At 48.1% G+C, this 11,859-nt stretch overlaps 1 protein-coding gene across 1 annotated transcript; it reads right to left on the bottom strand.

Moving 5' to 3' along the window:
* Positions 1 to 664: 664 nt before the first annotated feature.
* LOC101938453 (polymeric immunoglobulin receptor-like) lies at positions 665 to 6,933 on the bottom strand. The gene is made up of 6 exons (XM_065591610.1): positions 6,762 to 6,933; positions 5,727 to 6,083; positions 4,195 to 4,515; positions 3,056 to 3,155; positions 1,365 to 1,531; positions 665 to 1,089 (listed from the first exon to the last, which is right to left on the bottom strand). The coding sequence occupies exons 1-6, from the start codon at positions 6,802 to 6,804 to the stop codon at positions 1,073 to 1,075; spliced, it is 1,005 nt and encodes a 334-aa protein (XP_065447682.1). The 5' UTR covers positions 6,805 to 6,933; the 3' UTR covers positions 665 to 1,072.
* Positions 6,934 to 11,859: the final 4,926 nt, after the last annotated feature.

Here is an 11,859-nt window from a genome sequence, read left to right as displayed (position 1 = left end):
GGCTAACAATGCATATATATACCCAGGGTCCCTGAGCAGTTTTCTTCAGCCTGCCCTGTAGTCCATGTTGCCACATGTTTACTGCTATTATTAGTGTGTTAACCAGATTAAAGTGACCACGGGTATGTTTGCACAAACTACAAATCACATATCCGATTGCAGCATATACATAGGGTGAGAGAGAAAATTCTCCTTTAACTCTTAGGGTGGGGCCACTGACACCTGGTAGCAGTATTCGTTTTATGTTCCTACAGACCCAGTGTGAATCTTAGGGCACTGACCACCTCTGTGCTTTGTGGGGAAACACAGAGAGGTATCCTCGGCTGTCACAAGTTACTAGCTGCAGAATATAACTGATAAAACACAGTTTTAACCCATCTCTCTGCTCCCACTCTGTGTTGTTAAATGCTAACTCAGCCCTGCAACGGATTCCTGGACTTGTTTTATGTACTGGGAGTGTTCGAGTGAGATGGCCCAAGATTACCTGATCCAGTGCACTACTGCCCCATTTTGGTCCACCTCTGGGTAAGGTATCTCCCTGGACACGTGGGGAGCATTCAGTTGGTTTTCTGGAGACATCCAGCCAGGCTGGACACATTTAGTAAAACTGCTAGTTTTTCATGACAACACTGAGTTTCAGTGAATCAAGACAAGACACATGAGACACAACAATGCCCTTTATTCAGGATCACCTGGGTGAGTAATTCATATAGCCCATTGCACCCTCTATAGATTGCACCCGAGACACGCTGTGGCTGCTAACATACGCCAGTGAAAGTCCCACTCGTGTGCTAGGCGAATGCACTGTCAAATGCTGCATCTTTGGTTTCTTTTGCTTGGAAGCATTTTCCATTAGCCTGGCAGGCAAAGCCTGGCATAGCAAGCAAAGGTTATCTGGCATGGGGGCCTGGGGAAAACCGAGCAGAGCTTTCTCATCCTGTCCCCATCTCTGCAGCATCGCTACATGTATGTGCGTTTGTCCTGGGGGAGTTGGGAGTTTGGACGGACAGACTCTTGGAGTTCTTTATTTTTCTGCCCATCCTCTTCCTCCTCCTCCCATCCTGTCCAAGCGTTACCTGTTCTCTTGTACTGGAAATGGAAGAGGAACACAGATTAGAAAGCGGGTGAGAGATGAGAAATGGAGACAGTTGCTGACAACCTCCCATATGGATGGCAGGCTCATTACACGTTCATTTAGCTTCAGCATTTATCCTCTCCCTTAGGAAGCAGCAAAGTTTGCCCTGGAACCTTATTCCAGTTCCCCAGGGCTCTTTTCCCTCTTGTTTCCCTAGATCTGTAGCCCAGCACGGTGGAGTGTCTCCCAGTGGGGGTTAATTCTGTCATGTGAACGCTCATGAGATCACCTGTGAGTGGGAGGTGCTGGTGTTGGTTCAGGTTTTGGCTCCCCTCGCTCGTGGCTCTGCTCCTCTGACGGCTGGCGATGGTAAAGATCAGTACGGCTGTCGGGAATTTAGCAACCAGGAGTACCATAATGATGCAGAGGAATGCACTGAAATGGGCCTCAGGAAGGCTGTTATGGGAAACCACACATAGAACAGTTTAGCTTTAACTAGGAAAGGAAGTTTTCCACCTTTTAATGGGAATCTTGTATTTTGGTAACATAGAAAGCCAAAGACAATCACTGTCTCTATCTAACGTTCTCCCTGCCCACACATGCTGGGACTCATGGGAGGCTGCAAAGATGACAGTTGTCTTAAACAATAGCTTTAATCTGAAGGCAAGGGCAGCTGATGGAAACGAATCATTCCTATGGAGTGGAAAGAACAGACAGCTCACTAAGGACCTGCTCCAGCTCCTAGTCCAGCCAGTGGGTGTCTTTCCACTGCCTTGAGGGGGTTAGATAGGGTTACCATCTGTCCGGGTTTCCCCGGACATGTCCGGCTTTTTCAGCCTTAAATGGCCGTCCGGGGGGGATTTCTAATGAAGTAGAAATGTCCGGGATTTCCCCTCCTGCAGAGTGCGGCGTGGCTGATTGGACGCCTGGCCTGATTGAAAGCCGCTCGCAGCCACTAGGGCTTCTAGCAGCCAAAGTCCCTCCCCCGCTCCCTCCTCCCCCACAGAGCAGCGAGGAAGTGTTTGAGTCAACGTGGAGCCTGCAGCTCTCCCTCTGCCGGGTGAGGGGTGTGAGTGTGTGTGTGTGTGTGTGTGTAGAGGCTGCGGGGGGGGGGTGCAGAGGCTGCAGGGCGAGGGGGGAGCAGGGGGCACAGAGGTTGCGGGGGCGGGTGGGTGCAGAGGCTGCAGGGCGAGTGGGGAGCAGGAGGCACAGAGGCTGCGGGGGGGTGCAGAGGCTGCAGGGCAAGTGGGGAGCAAGGGGCACAGAGGCTGTGGGGGGGTGCAGAGGCTGCAGTGCGAGTGGGGAGCAGGGGGCACAGAGGCTGTGGGGGGGTGCAGAGGCTGCAGTGCGAGTGGGGAGCAGGGGGCACAGAGGCTGTGGGGGGGGTGCAGAGGCTGCAGTGTGAGTGGGGAGCAGGGGGCGCAGAGGCTGCAGGGCAAGTGGGGAGCAGGAGGCACAGAGGCTGCAGGGGGAATGCAGAGACTGCAGGGCGAGTGGGGAGCAGGAGGCACAGAGGCTGCGGGGGCGGAGGGGTGCAGAGGCTGCAGGGTGAGGAGGAGCAGGGCAGGCAAGGGCATAGAGGCTGCAGGGCAAGTGGGGAGCAGGGAAGCACTTAGCAACCCCCAACCAAGATCAGAGCGGGAGGGGGAATGCGGGGTGCTCAGAGGAGGGGGCAGAGTTGGGGCAGGGACTTTGGGGAAAGGGTTGGAATGGGGGCGGAGAAGGGGTGGGGTTGGGGCGGGGCCGGGGGCGGGGAAGGGGCGGAGTTGGGGCGGGGGAGGGGCCCCCTGGAGTGTCCTCTTTTTTAAATGTTTGAGTATGGTAACCCTAGGTTAGATCAAACCCTGTAAGAGACTCGGAGGATGGGGTGTGTGTGTGTCTTTTACAACCCCACCCTTTTAATCTGCCGCAGATCCAGAAAATCCCCACTGGGGACTCTAAAGTCAGCCCTGAAGACTTTTGTTTGTTTGATGTTCATACCTCTGCTCCTTGTTGCTGGCCACAGTTGGGTGGGCGGTTTCCCCCTCGTTAGTGGGAGGCGAAGTAGCCTCATTAACTGTATCATAATACACACTTTTTGCTGAAAATAAACACAAGAGTGAGTGACCCTCCCCTGCATAGCCCTGGCCTGCTTGACATCTGGAAGTGATGGGAAATTATGACGAGGCTTTAGAGTCTTCTCGTACTAATCGTGAGTGATCGCTTGTTGGTTAACAGTGAGAATGTGACAATAGGGTGTGATGCAGGAGCTCTTTACCGCCCAGAGGAGTCCTAGCCGTGAGGCTTATTGGAGTGTAGTCCAATAATCACTCACGGAAGTCCTGTGCATTCTATCCAGGTTGTTATGTGGTGCCTCTCACCGTAGTATCTGAGCAAAAAAAGTTTAGTGTCGATACCACCAGAAAGTGAGTAGCAGCTATGGAACTAGAACTCACATCTTCTGATTCCCAGGCCCCCACACCATCCATTGGGCTACACTTTTTCACTGGAGACATTTACAGCTAGTATGGCACACGCCTTGGAAAATCTACTAGAAGGAACAACCCTGCAATGGCCAGAGGGATAGTCTAGACAACCATTGGTTTCCAGGCACCCAACCTTGCCAATTGCTGAGTGTCTCCGGTGAGATGGACCTGATAGGTCTGGGGTCTATGACAGATAAAAGGGAAAGCATGGCTACTGTCGGAGAATACGTGTGAGCAGGGACCGATAAGCCACATATGGGAAAAGGTCCCCTTGGATAAGGATCCAAGTGCTCAGTTTATGATCTGACCCTCTTCAGGGTTATTAACTATAACAAAGGGATGAGTTCAGTCAGAGATTTGGGCAACATTCAGATCAGTTCTGGGGCCATTTCTTTTGCTGGTGTAAATTGGTGTAGGTCCATAACAACTAATGATTCCCCTCTGATTTACGTGGGCAGAGGATCTGGCCGAGTTTGTTTATAAGACTAGTAAATATCAAAGGTCTCAAAAGGTAAATTCAGAAGTTGTCTCTGGGTTTCCTGCAATTTCCCTGCTCTGAGGAGCCCATCTGAGCTCTGCCCTGTTACCACATCCACCAGGGGATGAAAATTTGCTGACTTTTAAGGGAAGGCCACTTTTCTTTGAGAAACTCACTGAAAACATTCAGTATGATCCTCTTCAGTAGCACGGTACTTCCCTGGAGATGGGTCTCACAATGATACTCCCCCGAGTCACGTAGCTGGAGCGCCACCAGCATCACTATAATCACTCTGTTCCACCGGTCAAGCTTTATCCTGGTCCTTTTTTGCATATTAAGAATCTGATCAAACTTAACGCTGCTGACAGGTTGACATCTGGTTGCGGTTATCATTTTGCACCAGGTAAAATTACTAGGTCTTCTGCTGTCGTCCATCATAAAATAGGAACAATTTAGCGAGATGGAGTCTCCTGTTTTGGCAGATAGCCTCATGGGAGCTGGAGAGAGAGACCAGTGACTGGTTATTGTGAGAAAGGGAAGGAAAGAGACATGTTCCGTAGGTGTATAAATGCCCCCCTGCATCTAAATGGGAAGACAAAGGATCAGACTAAACCCCATCCCAAAAGGAGATTGCAAAAGACGTGGAAATAATCTCTTCCAGCCCAAGGAAAATATTTCCTAGGATTGGCTGTGCACAATTACCACTGGAAAACTGCACATCAATCACCACGAGGCAGCCCTGAACCAGCCTGAGCATCTGCTAATGCTGCCACCACTCTGAAAATGCACCTTCACCACTGGCCCCTCTGCTCCTGGCAGTCTTAGCATCCGAGGAGCTGAGGACTGAGTGAGCCCTGAAGTGGGGATTCCTCTCTCCTCCCTAGAATGGGGGACCACCTAGGACAGGGCTGAGGTAGTTTGGCTGGGGTAGCACGGGGAAAGTTGCCCTGCAACTGGCCACGCTGGGCCTCCCCTGTGTGTAAGGATAAGGGTCCAGAGGTGTCATTGCAGCACCTTTCAGCAGCAGTGACAACAAACAACACTCAACCAGGACAGGGAGGGTGTGAATGAAGAAGCCCAGTCTTGTTATTGTGCATCCCAACTGGTAACCAGGACTTCAAATTGGGAGTGGGGTTTCTCCATCCCATGGGGTTTCTATCCCAGCTGGTCAAAGATTTTCTGTCTAAAAGGTTCAATTTTTGATGCAAAATGGCTTTTTGATTAAATAGGACATTTGGGGGAAATGTTAATTTTCATTAAAAAAAAAAAGTTTTAATTGAACAATCGAAAACTGAATTTTTTTGAGTTTTCAACCCAGACCTTTTGGTTTTCATTGTTTTGACAAAAAGACTAAAAATGTTTGTTTGGGGTTTTTTGGTTAAAATTCTTTGGGGATGGGGGTGAGGTGGGCTGGGGTGGGAGGGGGAGAAATACGTTCCTAACCAGCTCTTCTTTTTACATAGATATGTGATAAGTGTACATCTAAATACATACATATATGTGTATGATACACATGGTGTTTCTATGTCTAGATATGTAATTGAAGGTTATTATTTTAACCATCTCTCTCTATAACATATACTGGGGAATTGACATCTATAGACCCTGTGTTTTCTTTGGAATAGGAATGGAGCATTAGTCTAATTTGGAATATCCTGGTTTGAGCTGATTTGTGTCCCAACTAGGTCATGACAGGTCTTTAGCTCACCGTCATAAGAAACAGTCAATTGAATCTTTTTCAATGGGATAATTGTTTGATGTTTGAAAACCCCACAGAAGTATGTTCCTGAATCCTCTATCCGGAGCTCCGTCATGGACACAGAAATGCAGCCTGTTCCCGAGTTTGTTAGATCGACCCTTCTCTTTGGTGCAATATTTAGGTATTTTTCTCCCTTTTCTTGGATGCTCAGGAAGAGTCTGCTGTGGCATTCCTGGTCTGACAGCATCTTGCACCAGAATTTCTCCTCTAGTGAATACTTGTCATTATTGTAGTAACACGTTGTACTGAAAGAGCTTCCCTGTACAGCTGTCACCAATTCCAGCTCCTCTCTGGCCAGGCATGGCCCTGCCAAGGAAAGAAAATATTGGTGAGAATGACCTGCCCATCAATGCTGCAACTTCAGGCTGCTGTGACTGGTTCTCCAAGCTCCCATCTCTGTGTAAAGGAGCTTCTGTGGTGAGACTCGATCCATTGCCACTGCCTCCGTCCTATTCAACTTCCCATGTTCTTCCCCACTGTGAAGCTTATGTCCCCCGATCTTCATTGCAGGTTAGCATGTGAACAACTGATCAGGAGCTAGGCTGGCTCTGTCTGGTAAACTGGCACTGGTCTGATCATCTAATCCTTGAGTCATCTTGCAGGGTTGTTCCCTACAGAACATTCTCTGTTACTTTCTCCAGACTCATGGCACCCAGTTCCTAGGTTGGTTTGGAGACAGGAATCCCTTCTAGCATGAGAAAAGTCTGTTTCCAAAAATTGGGGTTGGTTAAACCCTCTCTGACATCCACTCTATGGCTTTTCATTCCACTATAACATATGCAATGACTGGGGGAAAATATGGAACCCCAGCAAGCCAAGCATTTCTCGCCATTGCAAATAGCTGGGTGCGCAATTTCCGTGCCTGCTCGCAGCCTGCCAAAATGATAAGTGCAAAAGCAAACAAGCGCAGTGTGCTACGAGTGCAAGAGCAAACGGAATGTTCTGTGTCTACGGGAGGGGAGGGCCGATCTCTCGGTTCCTTACCTGTTAGTGCCAGCAATAGCAGCCGGGCTGAGAAGCGACCCATCCTGTAATGGGAAGTGGTTTAGATCTTGGAGAGGTGGAATGCAGCATTGAGGCTTCTTTGTTGCTGTCAAGATGGGTCGGCAGTGAACTCCCTTTGTCACTGTTTGTGTCGTCATGCTCCAGAGTGACAGTATCGTTTGTAATTGTTGGAAAGATGCTTCTACCACAGTCCTAATCTGAGCCTTCACACAGGAAGCCTGCATTTTGGCTATCAGCTGCTTCTCGTTTTAGCACATGTTTAGATATCTGCTTTTGGAAATGGGGAGTGAGGGGAAAAAAGAGAGAGTAGCAGATGTTCTATTTTTAATGACATTTGAAGCCTTGGTGTATAGTACATGAACAGCTTTTAGTTTTGTATCCCTAGATCTCAAAGCACTTTATAAAGGGGGGACTTAGCCATAGCTACATTGTCCTGCTAGGAAAACAGAGATGGGCAATTCCTTTGCCTGGTGTTACACAGCTGGTCAGAGATGGGAGCAGAACACAGGTTTCCTGAGTCTGAGGCTAGTGCCCAATCCATTAGGCCATGCCATCTCCTTAGTAGAACATGCCCCAAGTTGCTTCCCATCAGGGTCCCTTGTGTCATCCTCTAGCTCTGTGTTTGGGATGTTGACCCGGAGAGGATATTTTTGTTTAAAGCCATACAACAAGGAGGAGGATTACAGTGCTAAGGAAAGGGAAGCGGGATCATGTTGGTTCGCCTCCATGTGGGAGATTGGAATGCATGGCTTGGCTCAGCTGATCCATCCAGTCCTATTGGCTGTTCTGGGATGCGTCTCTCTCAATCTCTCCTGTTGAAGCTGTTCCAACTTTGTATAAATAATGACCTGTTCATTGGAACAGCGCACTGGGCACTCAGAACTGAGGTGACTGCCATAACTCCTGGGCTATTGGTTATTCTGATCTTCTTCCTATTGGGTGTTTCACAAAAAAACTTCAAAAGGACTCGGTTTCATCCCAGTGTGGTAGGGGAAACATTTTGAAATCTTGACATTTTTCACGGGATGGGAAAACCAGCTATAGTCTTCATGGTGTGTGTGTGTGGGGGGGGGAGGGGCGGTGAGGGGGGGAGTATGGGCTTGTCCACACAAATATTTAGTTGGCAGCAAGCTGGTGTGAGACCCACACTAGCCCGCACGGTTAGTGCCTATGCATCCGCTGATGCGCATTAACGGTTCGTCGGTGTGTTTTGAGCTAATCCTGTTTCAAAGAGGAGTAGATCACAGTGGATTGACGAACTGTTAGTCAGCGTCAGCAGGGTCACGTGGGCAGTTAGTCCGCGGCAGGCTAGTACAGCGTACGCTCACACCTCAACTTTCCACAAACCAATTGTGTGTGTAGACAAGCCCTATAAGTCAGTTTTGTTTGGCTCTGCCTTGGGTTTACAACCAGTGCGGGAGAAAGGAGAGCATTGCTGCTGGTACTGGGTTTGGCCGTTCGGGTGCAGCATTCTGGGGGTGAGTTCTTGCTGGTGTCAGTGTTTTGCATTGTGTAACGAGATCCTCTCCCAGGATGGCCAGATTCAGCTTTGCTTTGGGGCCAGTGATGAGTCAAACTCGCATGCGGATGACACCGCAATAAGAGAATGGAAAAAAACCCACAGCTGGGTTACCCTATGTCAAGGCTGCTTCCCCACTTTGAACTTTAGGGTACAAATGTGGGGGCCTGCATGAAACTTCTAAGCTTAACGACCAGCTTAGATCTGGTCCACTGCCACCACGCTTGATGCTAATTCCCTTCCCTGGAAGCCATGAGAGACTCTTCACCAATTCCCTGGTGAATACAGATCCAAACCCCTTGGATCTTAAAACAAGGAGAAATTAACCATTCCCTCTCCTCCCTTCCACCAACTCCTGGTCGATCAAGATCCAACCCCCTTGAATCTAAAAACAAGGAAAATCAATCAGGTTCTTAAAAAGGAGGCTTTTAATTAAAGAAAAGGTAAAAATCATCTCTGTAAAATCAGGATGGAAAATAACTTTACAGGGTAATCAAACTTAAAGAGCTCAGAGGACCCCCCACTAGCCTTAGGTTCAAAGTTACAGCAAACAGAGGTAAACACCCTAGTAAAAGGTACATTTACAAGTTGAGAAAACAAAGGTAAACTAAGACGCCTTGCCTGGCTGTTTACTTACAAGTTTGAAATAGGAGAGACTTGTTCAGAAAGATGTGGAGAGCCTGGATTGGTGTCTGGTCCCTCTTAGTCCCAAGAGCGAATAACTTCCCAAACAAAGAGCACAAACAAAAGCCTTTCCCCCCCCCCCCAAAGATTTGAAAGTATCTTGTCCCCTTATTGGTCCTTTGGGTCAGGTGTCAGCCAGGTTACCTGAGCTTCTTAACCCTTTACAGGTAAAAGGATTTTGGAGTCTCTGGCCAGGAGGGATTTTATAGTACTGTACACAGGAGAGCTGTTACCCTTCCCTTTATAGTTATGACACCCTATTTTTGCAGCCTGGTTTCTTGTGAAATCAGGAAACAACTGACCTTTCAACACCGAGCAATGACCAGGCTCCGAGCCCATTGTTCTGTCTTGTGCAGCTGGTTCTTGTTCTATTGCTCAGCTAATAGTGCTGAAACTCTGGTCCTCAAAGATCCAAGCTGCTGCGGGTAGGAAACCTACAGGATTCACCGTCCCTGAGTCTAAAGACTGTGAGCAAAGAGCCCCACTCTCTCCTTACAGCCCCCAGCCTGGCCCTGGATTCCTCTTCCATGATTGCAAGGCAGAGAACCTCAAACCCATGTGAAATGAGCTGTGATTTTGAGAATAAAAACAGTACCTAGCTTTTATGTGCATTACTGCCAGGCTCAAAAATCATGAGTTAGCCCCCACAAAATCACGATTTGTCCCCAAATCATGAATTTTACATAGAAAGATTATATGGTTTTTGGGGTCTGTCCTTCCCCTGCCCACCCCTAGTGTGTGTGTGAGACAGAGTTGCCAACGTTCCCAAATGTATGGTGTGACATTGTGCAGTCTATATGGTTTTATAAAAACATAATAATAAGTGAATATAATGCAACTGGGATATGCTTCGTGCAAAAGGTCTCTTGTAAGGTATCATTACAAAGCTCATAATCTACTGAGTGTGATCATCCTATTTGTAGAAAGGTACCACTCTTTTTGTATCTAAAACTAGAAATATAAAACATAACTCTGAGGGCCTATTGTAATTATGTAAAGTGTGGGCCATTAATGATGGTTTGGAATCTTGATGACTCCCATTAACAAGGACCATTGTCTGCAGATGGCTGTGTTTACCTGTTAATCTTCCTGTATATGTGTGTTCTGGCAAGTGAGCAATGAAGTCTTGCAGTGACATGTGATCATGTCACCTGAACTGGAATCCATCTTTAATCTGGTGCTTTTCCAGTGGGGTGGGGGTGTGTGTGGAAACCCAGAGGGACAAAGGGTTCCTACCTTATGCAAAAGATATATAAAGGGGTGGAAGAGAACAAAGGGAAAGAGGAGCAATCATGAAGAATCCCCTAGCTATCACCTGAGCTGCAACAAGAGCTGTACCAGGGGAAAGAATTGTGCCCAGGCCTGGAAGATGTCCAGTCTGAGAAAAAACTTACTGAAGCATCTCTGAGGGTGAGATTATCTGTATTCAGTTTGATTAGGCATCGATTTGCGTATTTTATTTTATTTTGCTTTGTGACTTACTTTGTTCTGTCTGTTACTACTTGGAACCACTTAAATCCTATTTTCTGTATTTAATAAAATCACTTTTTATTTAGTAATTTACTCAGAGTATGTATTAATACCTGGGGGAGCAAAGAACTGTGCACATATCTCTATCAGTGTTATAGAGGGCGAACAATTTATGAGTTTGCCCTGCATAAGCTTTATGCAGGGTAAAACAGATTTATTTGGGTTTAGACCCCATTGGGAGTTGGGCATCTGAGTGCTAAAGACAAGCACACTTCTGTGAGCTGTTTTCAGGTAAACTTGCAGCTTTGGGGCAAGTAATTCAGACCCTGGGTCTGTGTTGGAGCAGACGGGAGTGTCTGGCTCAGCAAGACAGGGTGCTGGAGTCCTGAGCTGGCAGGGAAAACAGGAATAGAAGTAGTCTTGGTACATTAGGTGGCAGGTCCCAAGGGGGTTTCTGTGATCCAACCCGTTACATATGGAATAAGGTGATTTTGGCCTCTGCTGTCCTCAGATCTTCCTCCCCACCCCAAGTCTCCATCAGTTCTTCCCAGTCTACAAGGGCTGCAGTGGGGGGTCTCCCTTCCAGTGCTGTGAAATGAGCCCTGCAGGTTTGGCTTATGTCCTGCCCCTTTAAAAGGGAGCCCTTGCTGTTCCTGTCTCATCACCTAGTGGGTAGGAAGTGGATGTCTCCTGGCTGAGTTGGCTACATGCTTCGCGTGCTGCTTCCGTATAAGCCCGAGGCCCATGGACACAAACTGCAAAGGCTCCCGAATGGACAGGACGTGGCTGCAGCTGGTTATCTGGGGTGTGCCCGAACCTAGCGACACCACCAGGAAACATTGTGTCAGGTACCCAGCAAACAATGAGTCTTCAGCTCACTTGATGCTTTGTGTGTGCATCAAATTGTGGTATCACTCCCCTGTCTTGTCTCATTGGCTACAAACAGACAGCACCGTCTCTTTTTCCGGGCACTGCGGGCACTGCTCTCTGAGGTGGCATGAGTTTGGTGGGTCTCAGCTCACAGCCTATTTGCGAGAGGCAGTACAGGTAACAGCTTCCATATGTCTGCAGACTCATCAGGCAAAACAGCCGGTATCCCAGCTACTAGTGGGATCCAGAGCATGGTACAAGAGGAATTGCACCAGAAACCAAACGGACAGAAGGGAGACTGCGTGGAGCCCTTTATTGCTGAGACTCGGTGGTAAGAGCCAGGAAATGTTGGTTACTGGAGTTACTGGCGTGAGGGTCAGGCTTGGGGAAGGGACTCCTTGGCAGGACAGACTATAAGAGAAGAGTTGATGAGGGTTTTTTGTTTTGTTTTGTTTTGTTATGAAGGCTTAAAATGAAACTGCTGAAAATTGCTTCCCTGGATTCCTTGAGAGCTCAGACAGAATTACCTCAGAG

This window comes from Chrysemys picta, chromosome 4 (genome assembly GCF_011386835.1).
Source record: "Chrysemys picta bellii isolate R12L10 chromosome 4, ASM1138683v2, whole genome shotgun sequence".
NCBI classification, from domain to species: Eukaryota; Metazoa; Chordata; order Testudines; family Emydidae; genus Chrysemys; species Chrysemys picta.
The sequence above is the reverse complement of the archived record's forward strand: the minus strand, read 5'-3'. Positions and strand labels throughout refer to the sequence as shown.